At 51.4% G+C, this 18,077-nt stretch overlaps 1 protein-coding gene across 7 annotated transcripts in view; it reads right to left on the reverse strand.

The window, feature by feature from the left end:
- The window catches only part of ZDHHC3 (zinc finger DHHC-type containing 3), a 59,541-nt gene that overhangs the window by 30,569 nt on the left and 10,895 nt on the right, over positions 1 to 18,077 (reverse strand). For all 7 annotated transcript variants that reach the window (XM_027522581.1, XM_027522585.1, XM_027522584.1 and 4 more), the window contains exon 2: positions 8,458 to 8,787. In XM_027522581.1, coding sequence (XP_027378382.1) covers positions 8,458 to 8,763 — 306 coding nt within the window. In that variant the 5' untranslated portion in view covers positions 8,764 to 8,787. The remainder of the gene's footprint in view (positions 1 to 8,457; positions 8,788 to 18,077) is intronic.

The following is an 18,077-nucleotide window of genomic DNA, read 5'->3' on the forward strand; positions in this document are numbered from 1 at the left end:
GCCTCCTCCAGGGGATCTCCCCAACCCAGGGATCGAACCCACGTCTCTTACACCTCCTGCATTGGCAGGTGGGTTCTTTACTACTCATGCCACCTGGGAAGCCCACATGGTAAGCTAAAACACTTTTTAAAAAATCGATACACCCATAAAAAATGCTCATACACTTCTAAAACCCATTTCATCCTGCAGTGGAATCCATTTGAATCTGGGGGCAGGAGGCATGATATGCCTCCACCATCCATTCCCTTCAGTGGCTAGCCCAAACTTCCAGTACCTTCCTCGACCCCTACTCACTTCCCTGTCCACGTCAGAGGAAACTGAGGCTGCTGAAGTAACCCCCTCCATACTCCTCCTCTCCCTACCCCCATCCCTGGACACCCAGGGGCTCATCCGTCTACCTCGGAGCTTTCCCTTCTTTGAGCTCTTAGAGGAGCCTCCAGGCTCTCCCCATCACAGCTAAGCTTCTCCGGGGTTGCGTGTGCTCTGCTCACCCCTGACTCCGTTTCATGCTCTCTGGCCCCTATTGCCTCAGTAACAGGGAACCACTCTCAGCAGGTCAATGAGCAACTCCCTGTGGCCAAGTCCCAAGGTCGGTCCTCCGCCCTCTCTTACTGATCCCTCGCCTGTCACTCTCCTGCGGCTGCTCCACACCCTCGGGGTCTCCGCCCATCCTGGACCTGGGTGTTCCTCGGGGCTCCACCAGCTGCCCTCAACCCCGTTCACCCTGCACTCCCCAGACAACCTTCCCCCACCACCAGCTCCAACTCGGACTTCTTTTGCAGCTGAACATCTTTTACCTGGTTGTTCAAAAGCATTCAGACAAAATAATCCAACCCCTTCCCCTCCTCCCAATTCAACCTGCTAGAACTGACCCCACCCCTTGCTCCCCAAACTCTCCTTCCTATTCTCCCCTCAGCCCCCCGCCCCGGCCCACGGGACACCCATCTGCCTGGTCACTGGGGGCAGAAGCCCACTTGTCATCCTCAATTCTTCTAACCCTCCGCCCCACACTCCCACCTACTCCACTGAGTCACCGTGATCCCCTATTATGCCCCGCCTCCAATATCCCCCCCTCCACACCATGCTCATGGCCTTAGTTGAGCCCCATCACCGTGCATCCCAGATACTAGAGTCCCCAGGTCTGCCTGCCTCCAGGCTCTCCCTCGCATCTGGCAGCCTCACCTCTATGCCTCCCCCTAACTGTTTTCCAGAGTCAACTTTCTAAATTGTGAATCTGATCATGTTATTCCCTTTGCCTAAATAAAGCCTTCCCTGGATCCCCAGAGCCCTCACGTGGTACAGAGTCCAGGCTCCTGGGCAGTGCCCAGGTAAGGTCACTGAGACCCAGCCCTGAACCACCCCTTCAGTGTCATCTCCCTCCTGAGAGCCCCACCCCCTGGACGAGCCCAGGGCTCTGTGCTCTGCAAGTCTCCCTCTTGCGCCCTCAGGGACCCACACCAGCACCTCCCTCCGGTCTCTCAGGCTCGTCCCTGCCTCCTGCTCGTGTGTCAGATGCTCAGTCGTGTCCGACTCTTTGCGACCCATGGACTACAGCCCACTAGGCTGCTCTGTCCATGGAATCCTCCAAGCAAGAACACGAGTGGGTTGCCATTTCCTTCTCCAGGGGATCTTCCGGATTCAGGGATCGAACCTGCGTCTCCTGATTTGGCAGACAGATTCTTTACCACCTGAGCCACAAGGGAGGCCCTGCGCCTGCACCAAACCTGGACCACACCCTCTGCCTTCTAACGGCCCCAGGCCATGCCCGAGCAGGGCCACCACCTGGGCTTTGTGCTACCACAGTTTCTACTGTCTCGTAACACCTATCATTTAACTATGCACTGATCTCTTCTACATGACTGTAAATTCCTGGAGGACAGGGACAATGTCTTTAATCTGCAGCCCAGTGAATTGCCCAGGGCCTAGCAGGGAGCAAGTCTTCAATAAATCCAAGCCGAGTTAATAGCGATGATGTAACAGACATTTATTGATTGCTTCTATGCCAGGTACACTTCCAAGGGCTTCGCTGTACACTGTCAATTAATTCTGACAATAAACCTATGAGGGAGAGACTACGATATTCCTCATATTATAGATGAGGTAACTAAGGCAGAAAAGTTAAGCAAGTTTCTGAGATCGCGTGGCTAATAAGTAGCAGAAGCAGGATTCACACCCATGTCCAGAATCTAATGGAAATCAGCCCTGAACATTCATTGGAAGGACTGATGCTGAAGCTGAAGCTCCAATACTTCGGGCACCTGATGTGAAGAACTGACTCATTGGAAAAGACCCTGATGCTGGGAAAGACTGAGGGTGGGAAGAGAAGGGGGTGACAGAGGATGAGATGGCTGGATGGTATCATACTCAATGGATATGAGTTTGAGCAAACTCTGGGACATAGTGAAGGATAGGGATGCCTGGCATGCTGCAGTCCATGGAGTTGCAGAGAGTCAGACATGACTGAGCAACTGAACAACAACAATCAAAAAACAACTTATGTATTTATTAGATATTTCTATTAACTGATTGAAGAGACCTTTGAATTGCCTTGATGCCATAACACCATTCCCCTGCTAAGAACTGTCTCACTACACGAACATTAAGACTGAAACAGACCCCAGATGATAAGGCCTCCTTTAATTAGTATCCAGGATAATACGATGATATAAAAAGGACACACTTGGAAAGCAGAGGAGACAGGTTACCAAGAGGCACCACCCATTCCATTTCAGGCAACAAGTACGAAGACTTGGTACACTGTCTCAGGGGCCACGGGATCACAGCCCCTGCACACTGGCTGGTCTGGGCAGGAGCTCTGCCCCTACCAGAACAGGTGACCAGCCTGGCCTGAGCTGCAAGGCCACCTGTCTCCTCCACAGAAAGGCAGGGGCTGGGCAACCCCTAAGTTCGTCACCCTCTTCTCTCTGGAGCTAGAAACATATTCTGGCTGGGGTTGATGGATTAGTCAGTGGCAGGTATGAGAAGCTGCCAGGCACAAGGGAGAACGTAGTACCCTCCTCAAGCGGACCCACCCAGGGAAAGTGCCAGGGCCTGGGGGCCAAGTGCACGAGGCCCTTCTCTATCTGCGTCCAGCACTCAGCGCCCACACACACCTCACGGCACTCGGGGCGGCCCTGCGCTGCTCGCCCTGTGTTTCCACGGGCCTGACATCATTCTGCCGAGGGACGAGCCTGAGCAGACACTCACTAAGCTCACTGAGAGAGACTCCAGAAGGGACGAGCGACTGCACGCTGCAGTGAGGCCCGTTATTCCAGTTTCCGCGGCTGAAACTCCAGTTGCAGGCCTGCGGTGGTCTCAGATAGTCACGTGAGGCCTGTTTATAACCAGGTGTTCACAGGGCGGGGTCCAAAGGCAGGGAGGGGCACCGGCAGCAGACAGACACCTTTTCTTTCCCTTCACGATGTGGTTAAACCGAACAGATTTCTAGTCCTCTTGTTCTCTAATCTCAGATTTGAGGTAATAAACAATTAGGTCCAAAGAGTGGAGGGGGAAAAAAAAGGCAACTGATCCTAAGGTTGCCACAGCTGTGATGGTGCAGTATACCTGGCTTTGGGCTTCCAGAAGACAGGACGGAAAGAAACCAGCTCTCAGCTTTAAGCATCTGCGGGAGACAGACACTGTCCCAGGCCTGAAGCTGTTGTTATTTTTGGGCTGCACCGGGTCTTTGCGCATGGGCTTTCTCTAACTGTGGCGAGGAGGCGCTCCTCTTGCTGTAGTGTGGGGCTTCTGACTGCAGTGTGTGCGTGCGTCTGTGCTAAGTCACTTCAGTTGTGTCTGACTCTGTGCAACCCCGTGGACTGTGGCCCGCCAGGCTCCTCTGTCCAGGGGATTCTCCAGGCAACAAAACTGGAGAGGGTTGGCATGCGCTTCTCTTGGGAACCTTCCTGACCCAAGGATCAAACCCGCATCTCTTGCATCTCCTGCATTGGCAGGCGGGTTCTTTACCACTAGGACCACCCTGGAAGCCCTCTCCTTGCAGTGGCTTCTCTTACTGCAGCGCACAGGCTAGTCTATGGCGTGCAGCCTCAGCAGCTGTGGTGCACGGGCTTAGCTGCCTCGAGGCATGTGGGGGTCTTCTCCAAGCAGGGATCGAACCCATGTCCCCGGCATTGGCAGGCAGATTCTTAACCTCTGGACCCTCAGGGAAGCCACCCAGAACTACATTTTAAACGGAATCCTTCAGGATTCCTGAGGATTCCAGCATTCCCAGGATGAGTACTTACAACAGGAAAAGGACATGTGGTGAAATCGGGATGGGGCGGGGAGAGAGAAGGAGCCGAGGTAAGAGCTGGAGTCCCGGCTGTCTTCAAGGGGCGGCCTCCTCTGGGCCAGTGGTGCCACTCCGGACCTCTCTACGTCTGAAGTGTTTTAGGAACACAGAGAGCTCCTCTGAGGACATCGCTCAAACACCAGTCTGCCGTGTGTGCCCACACCCTGCCCCTTCCAGGCAGCACCCTCTCACCCCTGCTCAAAGGGGAGCTCCGCCTCCACGCCCGCTCTGCCTCCGCACAGGCCCAGCCCTCTTACCCCGCTGCTCAAAGAGGAGCTCCGCATCCAGGTCCGTCCTTTCTTCCCTTTTCTGTTCAAGCTCTCCGTGGAGCCGTTTACAACTACATTGGAGTAAGTGACTGCCTACATGGTCCAGAAAGCTGTAGTGGTTGTGACTTGTTCTGATGCTACATTTGGAATAAGAATATCAGAGCTCAAAGTGGTACCAGTAACTGTGGGAGACTATAGGAGGGGTTTTTTTTTGGCACGCGCCGGGGTGGGGGGGGGGGGGGAAGGGGTGTTCTTTTACTAGTAATACTAACAAACCAAAATGATACACAGTGCATACTGTTATACACTGTTTGTGCCTTAGGACACAAGTTTTTCTGACCAATATACAATGTATACGTTATGATACATTGTTTATAACCTCTGGGCATAAACTTTTCTGAAAAATTATACACAGCATGAATTGACCTACAAAACATTACAGCCCTACAGGAAACTCCTTAGAATCCTGAAGTGATGTCTCTCTAAAACCAGACCCTGCCTGCAGTGTTAATAAGGCGCCCCTAGTGTCTGCTTTCAGGGTGAGATCTGGGCTTCCAGCTCCGCCCCTTGGAACCTGGCACGGGGGTGTCCTGGGGCTCTGCAGCCCACCTGTCTCTGTTTTGCATGAGATGTCACCTGCTGGGACGGGGACAGGCAGGAGGCCGCATGAGGAGCCTGAGACAGGGCAGGTCGGCAGGACGTGCTCTGAGCGGCTCCCCTACTGCTGTGGGCATTTATTTGACAGAGGCTTTACTGCTTGTTTGCCCAGTTTTCTTTGGAACCAATGGCAAGACACACTTCTGAGAAGCTGGGTGGCGTCTGGGATATGACAACTCCAGCTCTCACGAGTTTGGGGTTGGAAGCCAAGCAACAGGCCAGTGAGGCTCATTCTCTCCTGCATCTGACTGCCAGGGGCCAGGCTGAGGAAGATCTGGCGGGGGCACCATGGAGAGGTTAAAGAACATACACACGTGAGGGCAGCAGGAGTGCCAGGGCGGAAGCCTCCTCTCCCTCCCGCCTGACATCCAACACCTTCTATTCATAGAAACCAGTAACCTCCCTCCACACTCTAGGCTCTGACCCCCAATCCCCACCAGCCCCAGACCTGGCTACCTACTGCCCATCTGGCGCCCCTGCTTCCACATAAAAGACCTGCAGTTTGGCCGGAACAGAAGCCTTGATTTCTCCTCCAAAATCTGATCTCCCCAGGCTCTCCCATCCAACAAGCGGCACCAGCAGATCTCCCAGCTGCTCCAGCCAAGACTCTGGAAGGCACCCTCCCTGATCCCTCACGCCTCCTGCCACTCTGGTGGTTCTCAGATCTGGCTGAATAGGAGGGACACCTGGGAGCTCTAAAGCACCAACCCCAGGGCCCCACCCCAGACCAATCAGAGTATAATCTCTGGGGGCGGGCCCACGGCACCAGTACTTTTCAGAAGCTGCCCAAGGGGATTCTAATGTGCGGGCAAACCTGAGCACTGATGGCTTCAAACATATTCGGAGCCCAGCAGCTTCTCCTCCCCCCACCTCACTGCTTCCACCTTGGTCTGAGCCACCACCACGTCCAGCCTGGCCCACTGCACAGTTCTCACCTTCCTGCTTCTCCCGGCTGCACCTCAGTTCCCCCATCGCAGGCCAGACGGTACCCTTTTCAAAACCAGGTCACATCACGCCTCTTGGATGGCTTCTCACCAAGGTTCTCACGAGGCCCCAGGCCCTACCCGGCCTGGCTTCCGCAGCCCTCCCTGCCTCTTCCAGCCCCTCTCACCCCCACCCACCACGCTCTGGTCAGCCTGGTGTGAGTCCTGTTTCTCAAACATGCCAACCACGCTCCTGTCTCTGGGCCTCTGTACCTGTCCTCTGTCTGCAGGGTGCTGCCCGAGCACTGCTTCATGTCACTTAAGACTCACGGGTCCTTCTCAGATCACCTTCCTGCAAACGGTCTGGTTCACTCCAGAAAAGTCCCCACCAGAGCCCCTGGATCTTTAAAAGCCCTTTTCACTCCCTGGAATTGCCTTGTTCTTTCACTTGTTCTTCACTGCCCGACACCCTAGGCTGGGAGGTGGGCAGGAGGGCAGGGATCACGGTCTGCCTTGCTCACAGCTGAACTGACTGCTCAGGACCCTGAATATGGTAGGCACCCAACACGGACTGGCATTCATTTGACCCCAGCCCGCAGTGCCTGCTCACCGCTGCCGGGGATCCTTGTACAGTGGCAACCTATCTCATCACTCCTGTGTTTAAAATCCTCAGTGCCTCTTGATGGCCCCCATTATCCCACTCCTACCCCACTTCTTTGGCACTCTGGCCACGTGACCAACCCAAATCCATCCTCCTGGGTTCTCTTCACTCCAGACCACCACACCCCAACACTCGTGTGTCTCTGTGCACGCTGCTCCCTGAGCCTGGAACGCTCACAGTGTCTTCCAAGCCCCCACACCTCACCTTCCCTGCCCTTGTCCACTGTTCTGATCAGAGCTGGCCTGGGCGCCACTTCCTCCAGGCAGCCCCCCTTCCTAAGCTGGTGATTTCTTTCACACCTACTCATGCTTCCTTCTGCCGCAGCCTTCATCACACAGGGTGGACCTCACCTGTCAGGGCACCGTGAGGGAAGAAAGCATGCCCGGGGCCCAGCAGACAGCAGGATTATAAGCTGAGACAAATAACGTCTTTTAGTCTTGTGCCCTTTAGCAAGGGCACTGGGAAACCAGTGAATGAGCCCGTAAGTTGCTTCCAGTACGGTCAAGTTGATGCTGCTGGGAAAACCGTTCGTACCCTTGTGTTTGGGGGCACTTATAACCTTATACTTCGTTTCCTTCAGGTGACAAGTGTTCCAACAATCCCACAAGCAGTGCTAACGCTCGGTCAACAGGCCCCTGCCTGCCAGTGTGTGCCATCTCCACAGGCGCATGTGCGAGCAAACTTGTGACCGAGCTGGGCACTGACTTGTGACTGAGCCGGGCAAACAGCTTTCCCTAGGGACGGATTAATGATCCACCCCCGAAACCCCACCCCCCACCCCGAACCAGCAGTAAGTGGAGCTCTTCGAGAAGTGAACCAGTTCAGGACTCAGCATTTTGGCCGTACCTTCCCTGGGACTCAGAGGAACGAGATCTGCGTGGCCGGGGCCACTGCCATTCAGAGTGCTTTCCCTTTCCTAATTTAAACACACTCGTCCCACGTACTGAGACAATTAAGCCACAGGAGGTCTTTATCAAATAATGCACTCTCTTGCTTTTCCCATACACAGTAATGAGCGGGAACGGAGGATTTAATACCAGGGTAGGCGACACTCAACAGCCACTTGCACAGCTTGGTATATTTAGCTAAGTCCTTGGGCAGAAAACCGTGGGTTTGCCCATGATATGCACTGAGAGATGCCTGTCATGGCCTGAAACAGGCCTGTCCAGCTTTTCAGGAAAAGATAAGCCTCGTCCAAGCAAGGTAAAGGCCACTGCCATGCAGGTTTCTGGGCCTGGGTAGGGCTTTAATTTTTAATTTCATCTCCACCTAGCGCCAGTCCTGTCTTCACTAGGAGGCCCCAACCCCACCCAAGCGGCAGCGTGCTTTCTGCTTGGATCATCCGGCCCCAGCCTCCTGGGGCCCTCACCGTGCCTTTCTAACCAGAGGCTGGGCTTGCCCTGGCCAGGCCCCTCCCACGGCAGGCTCCATTCATGCAGACACGCACGTATATAAAGTATCGTTCAACCAACCCAGACAGGCCGCGGCACAGACGGGGTCCCCTTGGAGGGGCCCGAGTTTCCCACCCCTGTGGGAAAGAGAACAGGCCCTCCTATCTCTGCGTTCCCAAGGTCAGGGGGCACATGCAGGCTGCGGCCATGCCCGGGCCAGAGGAGGAGAGTGCGGGCTGGTGAAAACGAGCCCAGACATACTCACGGGGTCCGTCAGCATGGCCCGGCAGTGGGAAGCCAGGGCCAGGAAGGCCAGCAGGTTGAACACAAGCCCGTTGATGACGCTGTACACGTAGTCCCGGGACGGAATCAGCATGACGAAGAGGACCACGAACTCCGCGTAGAGGACCAGGAACCAGGTGACGATGGCACAGGCGATGCCACAGCCGTCGCGGATGAACCACATGGTTCCCGCGGGACGGGGGTGGGGAGGCGGGATGCACTTCTCCGGCTGGAGGTACTCCGGCTTCCGCTCAATGTCTCGGAAGTGGTGGGCGGGGATAAGCATCATAAACTATTCTGTCCATACTGGCATCTGGAAGAGAGAGGGAAGGATCCAGAAATGGCGGCGTGGTCTAGTCGTCTGGGAGACTTGATGAAGCTACCTTTCCCAAGGGAGCCGTGAGGATCTGGGTGTGAACTTCTAATTGAAAGCTGCCTACACCTGTTCACTTCCAACGCTGAGTTCTTGTCCCTACTCCTGAGAGCTAAGTTAACCTCTGTGAGACAGGGCCACCTTGCCCAAAGCCGTCACGTGACAGATAAAGAAGGACGGGGAGCTTGAAACGGGCAAATGCCGAGCTTCCCTGGTGGTCCAGTGGTAAAGAATCCACCTGCCGGTGCAGCAGACATGGCTTTGATCCCTCCTCTGGGAAGACCCCACATGCTGCGGAGCAACTAAGCCCGTGGACCGCAGCTGCTGAGCCTACACTCCAGAGCCCAGGAGCCGCAACTAGGGAAACCCGTGTACCTTAGAGCCTGTGCTCTGCAACAAGAGAAGCCACTGCGTGAGACGCCTGGGCACCGCAGCTAGAGAGTAGCCCCAGCGTGCCACAACCAGAGCCAGCCCTCGCAGCAACAGAGAACCAGCATGGCCAAAAATAAATTAAAAAAAAAAAAAAAAAAGGCAAACACTTCACCCAAGGTCAGCCAGGGCAGCAGGCGCGCACACACTACACCAGATGGGAGGCAGGACTAATAGACATATTCACATTTTGACCTACAAGACAAGGGGTGGGGTGGGTGGTGGAGTACCACGCCCTCTGGAAAAACTCTCTTCATCAGCTACACTGCTGCCTCTACACTGCGGACCGACCCAAGATGCATGCTGAGGCTCTTTGGGTTTGAGTAGGAGGACAGAAGGCCTGGGGTTAAGCTGCTCTAACTTACTGCAGTGCATTAGCCAATAGTAAAGGCATGACACTCAGCAGCATGGGGAATGTTCTAGAAACAAGCCAAGCTTGTTTTAGCCCTCTGGCCAAAATGGTTAATTTTCCAGGGAGAAGAGACTCTGAGTTAGGCTCTACCTGTGGTGACGAAGCAAAGTGTAGGAATGTTGGCCAGCAAGCCCAGAAGTGTGTCCCCACCACCTGGCTGTGGGGCTGGGTAAGTTCTGGTCTCCGGACCTAGGACAAGACCCACACCCCAGCCCCAGGCCCCTCCTCAGGACAGGGTAGGTGTGAAGGTCGAGGGAGCTGGAGGTGCCTGTTACACACGCTACGGACCGTAAGACCCTGCACACATCACAGACGGTGTGCACGTCCTCTCTCTAGGAAAGACGTCCATTCCTCCAGAAGCACGTGCTGAGCAAGGTGCCCGCTCTCTCAAGGCTCCAGCCGAGTCTCTGGAGACAGCCGTGAAATCGCTAAGACTCGATAACGGAAGTCTATCTGTCCACGGCGTGTGCTGCAAGACAGCAAGTCCAGACTCCCCTCCTCCGGCTCTTTATCTTACACTCTGTGGCCTGTCGCTTCACCCACCAGGTTTCTCAGAAACCATGGTGGCCTCCAGTTCTCTGCCAGACGTAGGAGCCGAGGGAAAACCACCCCGGAACACAGTCTCTGAGGCAGGCAGGCGACACCTCAGTCTGTAGAGAACTTGAGTCCCCTCACCGCAGAGGAAATCCCTCAACAGCGGCAATCCCTCAACAGACAATCCCTCTGTCTGCTTTCCTGAAGGACAAGAGTGAGCTCGCAAAGGCTTCTCCTTGCCCTTTGCCCAATTTTCCTCCTTCCTCGACTGCCCTCACCCCCAGCGAAGAAAGAGGACCTGAACTGAATACAGTACAGTCATGAAAAGTAAGGACGTGTCCAGAAAGCTGAGAGGGGAGAACAGTAACTATGACTCAAGGGACAGACATCCCAGAGTCAAAAGTTGCACAGACTAACAGGAAAGAATAAGGCCAGGGCCTCCCCTCCCAGGCTGGCAGAGAATCAATGGCTGAAAGGCAGGTAATGTGGATTGCGTGCATTTCCAAAGGAACACTGAAAAAAAAAATTTAAAAAAGGAACACCGACTCAACAAATATTCAGAGTGACTATCATATTCAACCAGTTTTCCAATAACGCAGCCTTGTGCTCTTCACAAGATAGTGGCGATCGGTGTTGCCAGGGACGACTTCGCAGCATTAGAAGATGCAGGGGTACCGTCTGCAGCACCGAAGAGAAGGGCTGCTGGAGATTGAGAACCGGGGCCATCAGAGGGAGCTGACCCACGGCAGGGAGATTCTAAACTTCCAGATTCTGCACAACCCAAACCCAACAAATGAAAAGCTGAAATTTCATTATGATTCAAGAGCTGATCAAGGCTCACCATTTTGACAATGTCCAAATGCAAGGGTTCTCCCGGTTTTTCCTGTTGCCATACTGATTTGTATGCATATCACCCAGGCCCCCACAATTGCTGTCTAAGCTCTAAACCAGTAGGGTTTTATTGGACCACCGCCACACTTTGATTACACGTATTATAGGGTCTATGTCTGTTCTGCATTATAATAGCAAGGCTGAGCAGCTGTGATGGAAAGACTCATTAGCTTCAAGTATTTAGTCTGGCTCTTTACAGAAGTTTGCTGGTTCTGGGATAGTTGTTACTCACCGAAAAAAATACAGATATGCCTTGTTTTATTTCACTTCACTTTATTACGCTACAAGAAACACAAATCCTGCATCTCTTTACAAATCGAGTGTCTGTGGCAACCCTGCGTTGAGCAAGTCTCCTGGTGTCATTTTTCCAACAGCATCCGCTCACTTTGTCTCTGCACTTTCGTAATCCCCGTGACATTTCAAGTCTTTTCATTATTATTTTATTGTTATGGTGACCTGAAATCAGCAATCTTTGATATGACTATTTTGTTGTTTCAGGGCAGCGTGAACAACCCCCCATATAAGACGGCAAACTTAAATGGCGAACGTTCTGGTGTTCTGACTGCTCCATGACGCTGCTGTTTGCCCCTCTCTCTAACTCCCCCTGTGCCTCTGTATTCCCTGAGATACAATAATATTGAAATTAGGCCAATCAATCAGCCTCCAATGGCCTCTAAGTGTTCAAATGAAAGGAAGAGTAGCATGTCCTCTCACTTTAAATCAAAAGCTAGAAATGATTAAGCCTAGTAAGGAAGACATTTCAAAAGCTGAGACAGACCGGAAAGCTAGGCTTCTTGCATGCAACAGTCAAGTTGTGAATGCAAAGGAAAAGTGCTTGAAGAAAATGAAAAGCGCTGCTCAGTGAGCACACAAAGATAAACAGGTGAGACTGCCTTACTCCCAAGACGGAGAGGGTTTTAGTGCTCTGGACAGAAGACCAAACCAGCCACAACATTCCTGCAAGCAAAAGCCGAATTCAGAGCAAGGCCTTATCTCTCTCCATTTCTGTGAAGGCTTCAAGAGGCGAGGCCGCTGCACAAAAGTCTGAGCTTGGCAGGGTTTGATTCATGGCGTGTAAGTTAACAAGCCATCTCCATAACATAAAAGTGCAAGGTGAAGCAGCAGGTGCTGACGGAAGCTACGTCAGCACGTCCTCCAGAAGGTTCAGCTGAGGTAACTCATGAAGGTGGCTACACTAAAGAACAGATTTCCAGTGTAGACGAAACAGCCTTCTATCGGGAGAAGATGCCATCTAGGACTTCCCAAAGCTCGAGAGAAGTCAATACCTCACTTCAAAGCTTCCAGGGATAGGTTGACTCTCTTGTCAGAGGCTAAGTAAGCTGGTGACTTGAAGTTGAAGCCAATGCTCATTCGCCATTCTGAAAATCCCAAGGTCCTTAAGACTCACGCTGGATCTACTCTGCCTGTGCTCTATACATGGAAACAAAGCTGGACCGACAGCACATATGTTTGCAACATAATTTACTGACTGTTTTAAGCCCTCTGTTGAGACCTACTGCTCAGAAAAAAAGATTCCTTTCAAAACAGTATTTCTCACTGACACGTGTACTCACCCAAGAGCTCTGATGGAAACAAATTTAGAGCAACGCTTCTACAACTTATATACTTCCAGTGAGTATATTTTCAGAGTCGTTGACTGTATTCTATCTGTCCTCTGACAACTGCTCATTCTTATTGTGAAAAGTGAAAGTGTTAGCCACTCAGTCATGTCCGCCTCTTTGCAACTCCATGGACTGTAGACTGCCAGTCTCCTCTGCCCATGGGATTCTCCAGGCAAGAATACTGGAGCAGGTAGCCATTCCTTTCTCCAGGAGATCTTCCCAACCCTGGGACCGAACCTGGGTCTCCTGCATTATAGGCAGATTCTTTACCACCTGAGCCACCACCAGTCATATGGCGACGACATGATTAAACCTGAGTTGTGTTCCATATGTGTGATTTTCCTGAGGAACAGGTCCTTCCACATAAGTAAATGTCCCAGGCAACTGTGGTTTGTTCCTAAGCAGAAACACATTTTAACCATTTGGGTGGTTAAGTTGGAAATCTTAAAAATACAAGTAAAATCAAAAACAACAAAAAATATATATTAGAGCTGCTTTTGTCTCAAGCACAGTAACCATGCATTTCTTTGGAACGATTTAGAGTCATTACTGGGAGCATCAGTTACTGGAGTGTGTTAGGTCATGATGTCCTCAGGGGGCAGAGATTCACTGTGCTCTCGGTTTTAACCAACTGGCCTGTGCAGACTATTCCAATTCTAATTCTGGGGTCTCCTTCCTATGGCTGTTCGTCTTCCCCCTCCATTCCTGGCTGTCATTTCTGTGTCTACGGCTACCCCCAATATACCCTTTATTTACTACTGGTATTTGGCTGTGGGCTGGACAAGCAAAGAAAACTAAGTCTTGCTGGGCTGCTAACTCGCTTCAGTCGTGTCCGACTCTGTGTGACCCCACAGACGACAGCCCAACAGGATTCCCCGTCTCTGGGATTCTCCAGGCAAGAACACTGGAGTGGGTAAGTCTTGCTAGACTTGTTTATAGAAGAAAGGTATTCACTTTAGGTAACAGGCCTTTAGAGGACACTTGCTATGCTGTCCTACCACACAGTCCTTGCGGGCAGGGAGCCTCGCCTTTCCATTAGCCCAGGGCCTGGCACATTGTAACCATCTACTACCTGTGTTCATTACACAAGTACGAGAGGAAAATGCATGAGACGGGTGGTCCTAGGCCCACCTCTCGGAGGCCTCATGTGATTATTCTCAGGGCTGCAGCCATGTTCCAGACGGTGGAGGGTGCCCTCGACAGGACCATGAAATAGACGGGCTGTGACTCGTACTCGTGGTTCCAGATGTGTCACCTTCAGACAACGTGAGACCAAAGGCTGGACAGAGGTGCTGTGTTTGCTCTGCCCCTCACTGGTGAGTGGGAGCCTGAGATCCGGGCAAGGACCCCAGCAAGGGTGCACCTGCAGAGCCAGACACTAAGAGCTGACCTGAAGAGCATGTTCCAGCCCACACTTTAGAGCTTCAAGTAGTCCAGTCAAAACCCAGGAAGACATGCTGCTCTAAAAACTCTACTTCACCCCCAGCCCCTCCAAAAGCGGCAGAAGCAGCTTTCTGATCCCGAGCAGGGCCCTGTGGGGCTCCTGGGCACAAGGCCTGTGTCCCCCCATTTCTCTGATTACAGGAAACAACCTTCACTCAGCCTCCAGGACCTTCCCTGAGTTCCAAGGGGCAGGTGCATGCAGTTGTTAATCAGGGGGGGGAGAGGATGTGAGACCAGGGAGGAGCAAACAGCCAAGGGCAGCCTTGGAGCAGAGTCCTGCTTCCCCAACACAGGATACATAAACAGTAACTTTGAGCTAGTCTGCAGATACTGAACCCTCCAGGTGGGAGAAGGTAATGGTAGGCTGCCCACAAGCATGCAGACCCCAGACCAGTTGGACCTGAAAGGTGATGTTGACCGCTACTGGACCTCACCATCAGCCCATCAGAAGAAATGTCCACGAGCTGACCAGGCCCTCTTTGAACAATTCCTATGATAAACTTCTCACTATCTTCCCTAAGCTGGGACACACGGTTTTGAGGGCACAAGCCTGCTGTGTCCCCTTTTGCCTGGTGAAGCAATAAAGTCACTCATTTCTACTTCACCCAAATCTCGGTCCCCGAGATTCGATTCAGCACCAGTGTACAGAGAAGCTGAGCTTTCGGTATCCTTTCCTTATGTTAGCCAACTGAAAATTTGAGAAATGTGGGGGGAAACCCACCATGAAAAGCAAACTGTACACATTCCCTTCACCCTGCTGCTAGTAACAATGGACAACAGGCAAACACAGCGCTCTTTTCCTTTTCCAATTAGGGAAATATCAATCCTTGGGGCTGAGGCTCTTTGTCAAAGACCCACTCCCGACACGAGTCCTCGTGTAAGCAGAAACGAGCAGGACTGGCGGCTCAGCCTTGGGGGCTGCTAAAAAAAAATGCTATCAACTGAGCCTTTCAGGGAAAGATTAGAGATCTCTTCAAGAAAATTAGAGATACCAAGGGAACATTTCATGCAAAGATGGGCACAGTAAAGGACAGAAGTGATATGGACCTAACAGAAGCAGAAGATATTAAGAAGAGATGGCAAGAATACACAGAAGAACTATTCAAAAAAGATCTGTATGACCCAGATAACCACGATGGTGTGATCACTCACCTAGAGCCAGACATCCTGGAATGTGAAGTCAAGTGGGCCTTAGAAAGCATCACTACGAACAAAGCTAGTGGAGGTGATGGAATTCCAGTTGAGCTATTTCAAATCCTGAAAGATGATGCTGTGAAAGTGCTGCACTCAATATGCCAGCAAATTTGGAAAACTCAGCAGTGGCCACAGGACTGGAAAAGGTCAGTTTTCATTACAATCCCAAAGAAAGGCAATGCAAAAGAATGCTCAAACTACCGCACAATTGCACTCATCTCACACGTTAGCAACGTAATGCTCAAAATTCTCCAAGCCAGGCTTCAATAGTACATGAACTGAGAACTTTCCAGATGTTCAAGTTGGATTTAGAAAGGGCAGAGGAACCAGAAATCAAATTGCCAACATCCGCTGGATCATGGAAAAAGCAAGAGAATTCCAGAAAAACATCTATTTCTGCTTTATTGATTACGCCAAAGCGTTTGTATAGATCACAACAAACTGTGGAAAATTCTTCAAGAGATGGGAATACCAGACCACCTGACCTGTCTACTGAGAAATCTGAATGCAGGTCAAGAAGCAACAGTTAGAACCAGACATGGAACAACAGACTGGTTCCAAATTGGGAAAGGAGTACATCAAGGCTGTATATTGTCACCCTGCTTATTTAACTTATATTCAGAGTACATCATGTGAAATGCCAAGCTGGATGAAGCACAAGCTGGAATCATGGTTGCCGGGAGAAATATCAATAATCTCCAATACGCAGATGACACCACTTTTATGGCAGAAAGCGAAGAAGAACTAAAGAGCCTCTTGATGAAAGTGAAAAAGGAGAGTGAAAAAGTTGGCTTAAAACTCAACATTCAAAAAACAAAGATCCTGGCATTCCATCCCATCACTTCATGGCAAATAGATGGGGAAACAATGGAAACAGTGACAGACTTTATTTTCTTGGGCTCCAAAATCACTGCAGATGGTGACTGCAGCCATGAAATTAAAAGACGCTTGCTCCTTGGAAGAAAAGCTATAACAAACCTAGAGAACATATTAAAAAGCAGAGACATTACTTTGCCAACAAAGGTCCATCTAGTCAAAGCTTTGGTTTTTCCAATAGTCATGTATGGATGTGAGAGTTGAACTATAAAGAAAGCTAAGCACCGAAGAACTGATGCTTCTGAACTGAGGTGTTGGAGAAGATTCTTGAGAGTCCCTTGGACTGCAAGGAGATCAAACAAGTCAATCCTAAAGGAAATCAGTCCTGAATATTCATTGGAAGGACTGATGCTAAAGCTGAAACTCCAATAGTTTGGCCACCTGATGTGAAGAACTGACTCCTTGGGAAAAACCCTAATGCTGGGAAAGACTGAAGGCAGGAGGAGAAGGGGACGACAGAGGATGAGATGGTTGGATGGCATCACCGACTCAATGGACACAAGTTTGAGCAAGCTCCAGGAGTTGGTGATGGAGAGGCAAGCCTGGCATGCTGCAGTCCATGGGGGCTGCAAAGAGTCAGACACAAGTGAGCGACTGAACTGACTGACTGAACTGACTGACTGAGCCTTCAGAGTGTCACAGTTGTAACGTCAAAGATCATTGATTACAGATCACCACAGAAAATACAATAATAATGAAAAAGCTTGAAATATTGCAAGAATTACCACAGTATGATACAGAGGGGAAATGCTGCTGGAAAATGGTACCAACAGACTTTGCTCAATGCAGGGTCACCACAAACCTTTTAATCTGTCAAAAATGCAAGTCTGGGAAGCTTAATAAAATTGTATTTTTTTGGTCAAGGGTTTTGTAGCATTAAAAATAGATGGCTTAACCACTGATGGTCCAGTGGTCAAGAATCACCTCTCAATGCAGGGGACGTGCGTTCGATCCCCGATTGGGGAACTGGGATCCCACATGCCGAGGGCAGCTAAGCCAGAGCACCACAGCTACTGAGCCCGTGCGCCACAACTAGAGGGTCTGTTGCGCAACGAAAGACCCCACGTGGTGAAACGGCGATCACGGGCCACAGCTGAGACCTGATGCAGCCAAGCAAAGAAATAACCATGTTTTAGAAAGAATACAAAGGTATGAACCACGGTAATTAAAATAAAGAGAGATGGCTTTCTCACATGTTAGTAATTCAAGCCCAAAGTAACTATTCTCCCCTCCCCACAGAGGAGCGCACCCAAGGGCCAGAAAGGTAAAAGGAGTAAGCCTTGGGGCCGCGGAAGTAAAGCAGAGAGAGTCGCAGGCCCACAGGTGGAGCTCCCCAGAGATAGTGAAACCGATGATAAGGCAGATGGTGTCCAGAATGACAATCTGAGCTCTGCGGTGGCGGGTAGTGTGTGGAGGTCTCAGGAAACCACCTCATCTTCCTTCTTGGAGATACAGAAGCAAAAATCAAGAAATGACTGACATGAGTGCTAACGTCCAAAAAACGCCACCGTTTCTGGTCCAGAGAGTGGCCCCCAGATTCAGCTGTAACACACGTGCTTCCTTATGCTTGACCACAACTGTGCCCTTCCACAAATCCAGATAAGCAGACCAAAATGTACTTAGTGAAATGCCACCGAGGGTCCCGAGAGCCCTTGCAGTATAGCACTCAGGACTCAGGTCCATGCTGCCTATCCATGGCTGGGCAGCTCAAAGGGTTTCAAAGTGGTGACTCATAGGCCAAGCTCACAGGCCCCGTTCCACTGTGGCCCACAGCTGGTTGGTGGCCAGGCGAGACCCCTGGCCTGGCCCAGTGCTGACACTTAGTGATG

Source organism: Bos indicus x Bos taurus, chromosome 22 (assembly GCF_003369695.1).
Source record: "Bos indicus x Bos taurus breed Angus x Brahman F1 hybrid chromosome 22, Bos_hybrid_MaternalHap_v2.0, whole genome shotgun sequence".
NCBI lineage: Eukaryota > Metazoa > Chordata > Mammalia > Artiodactyla > Bovidae > Bos > Bos indicus x Bos taurus.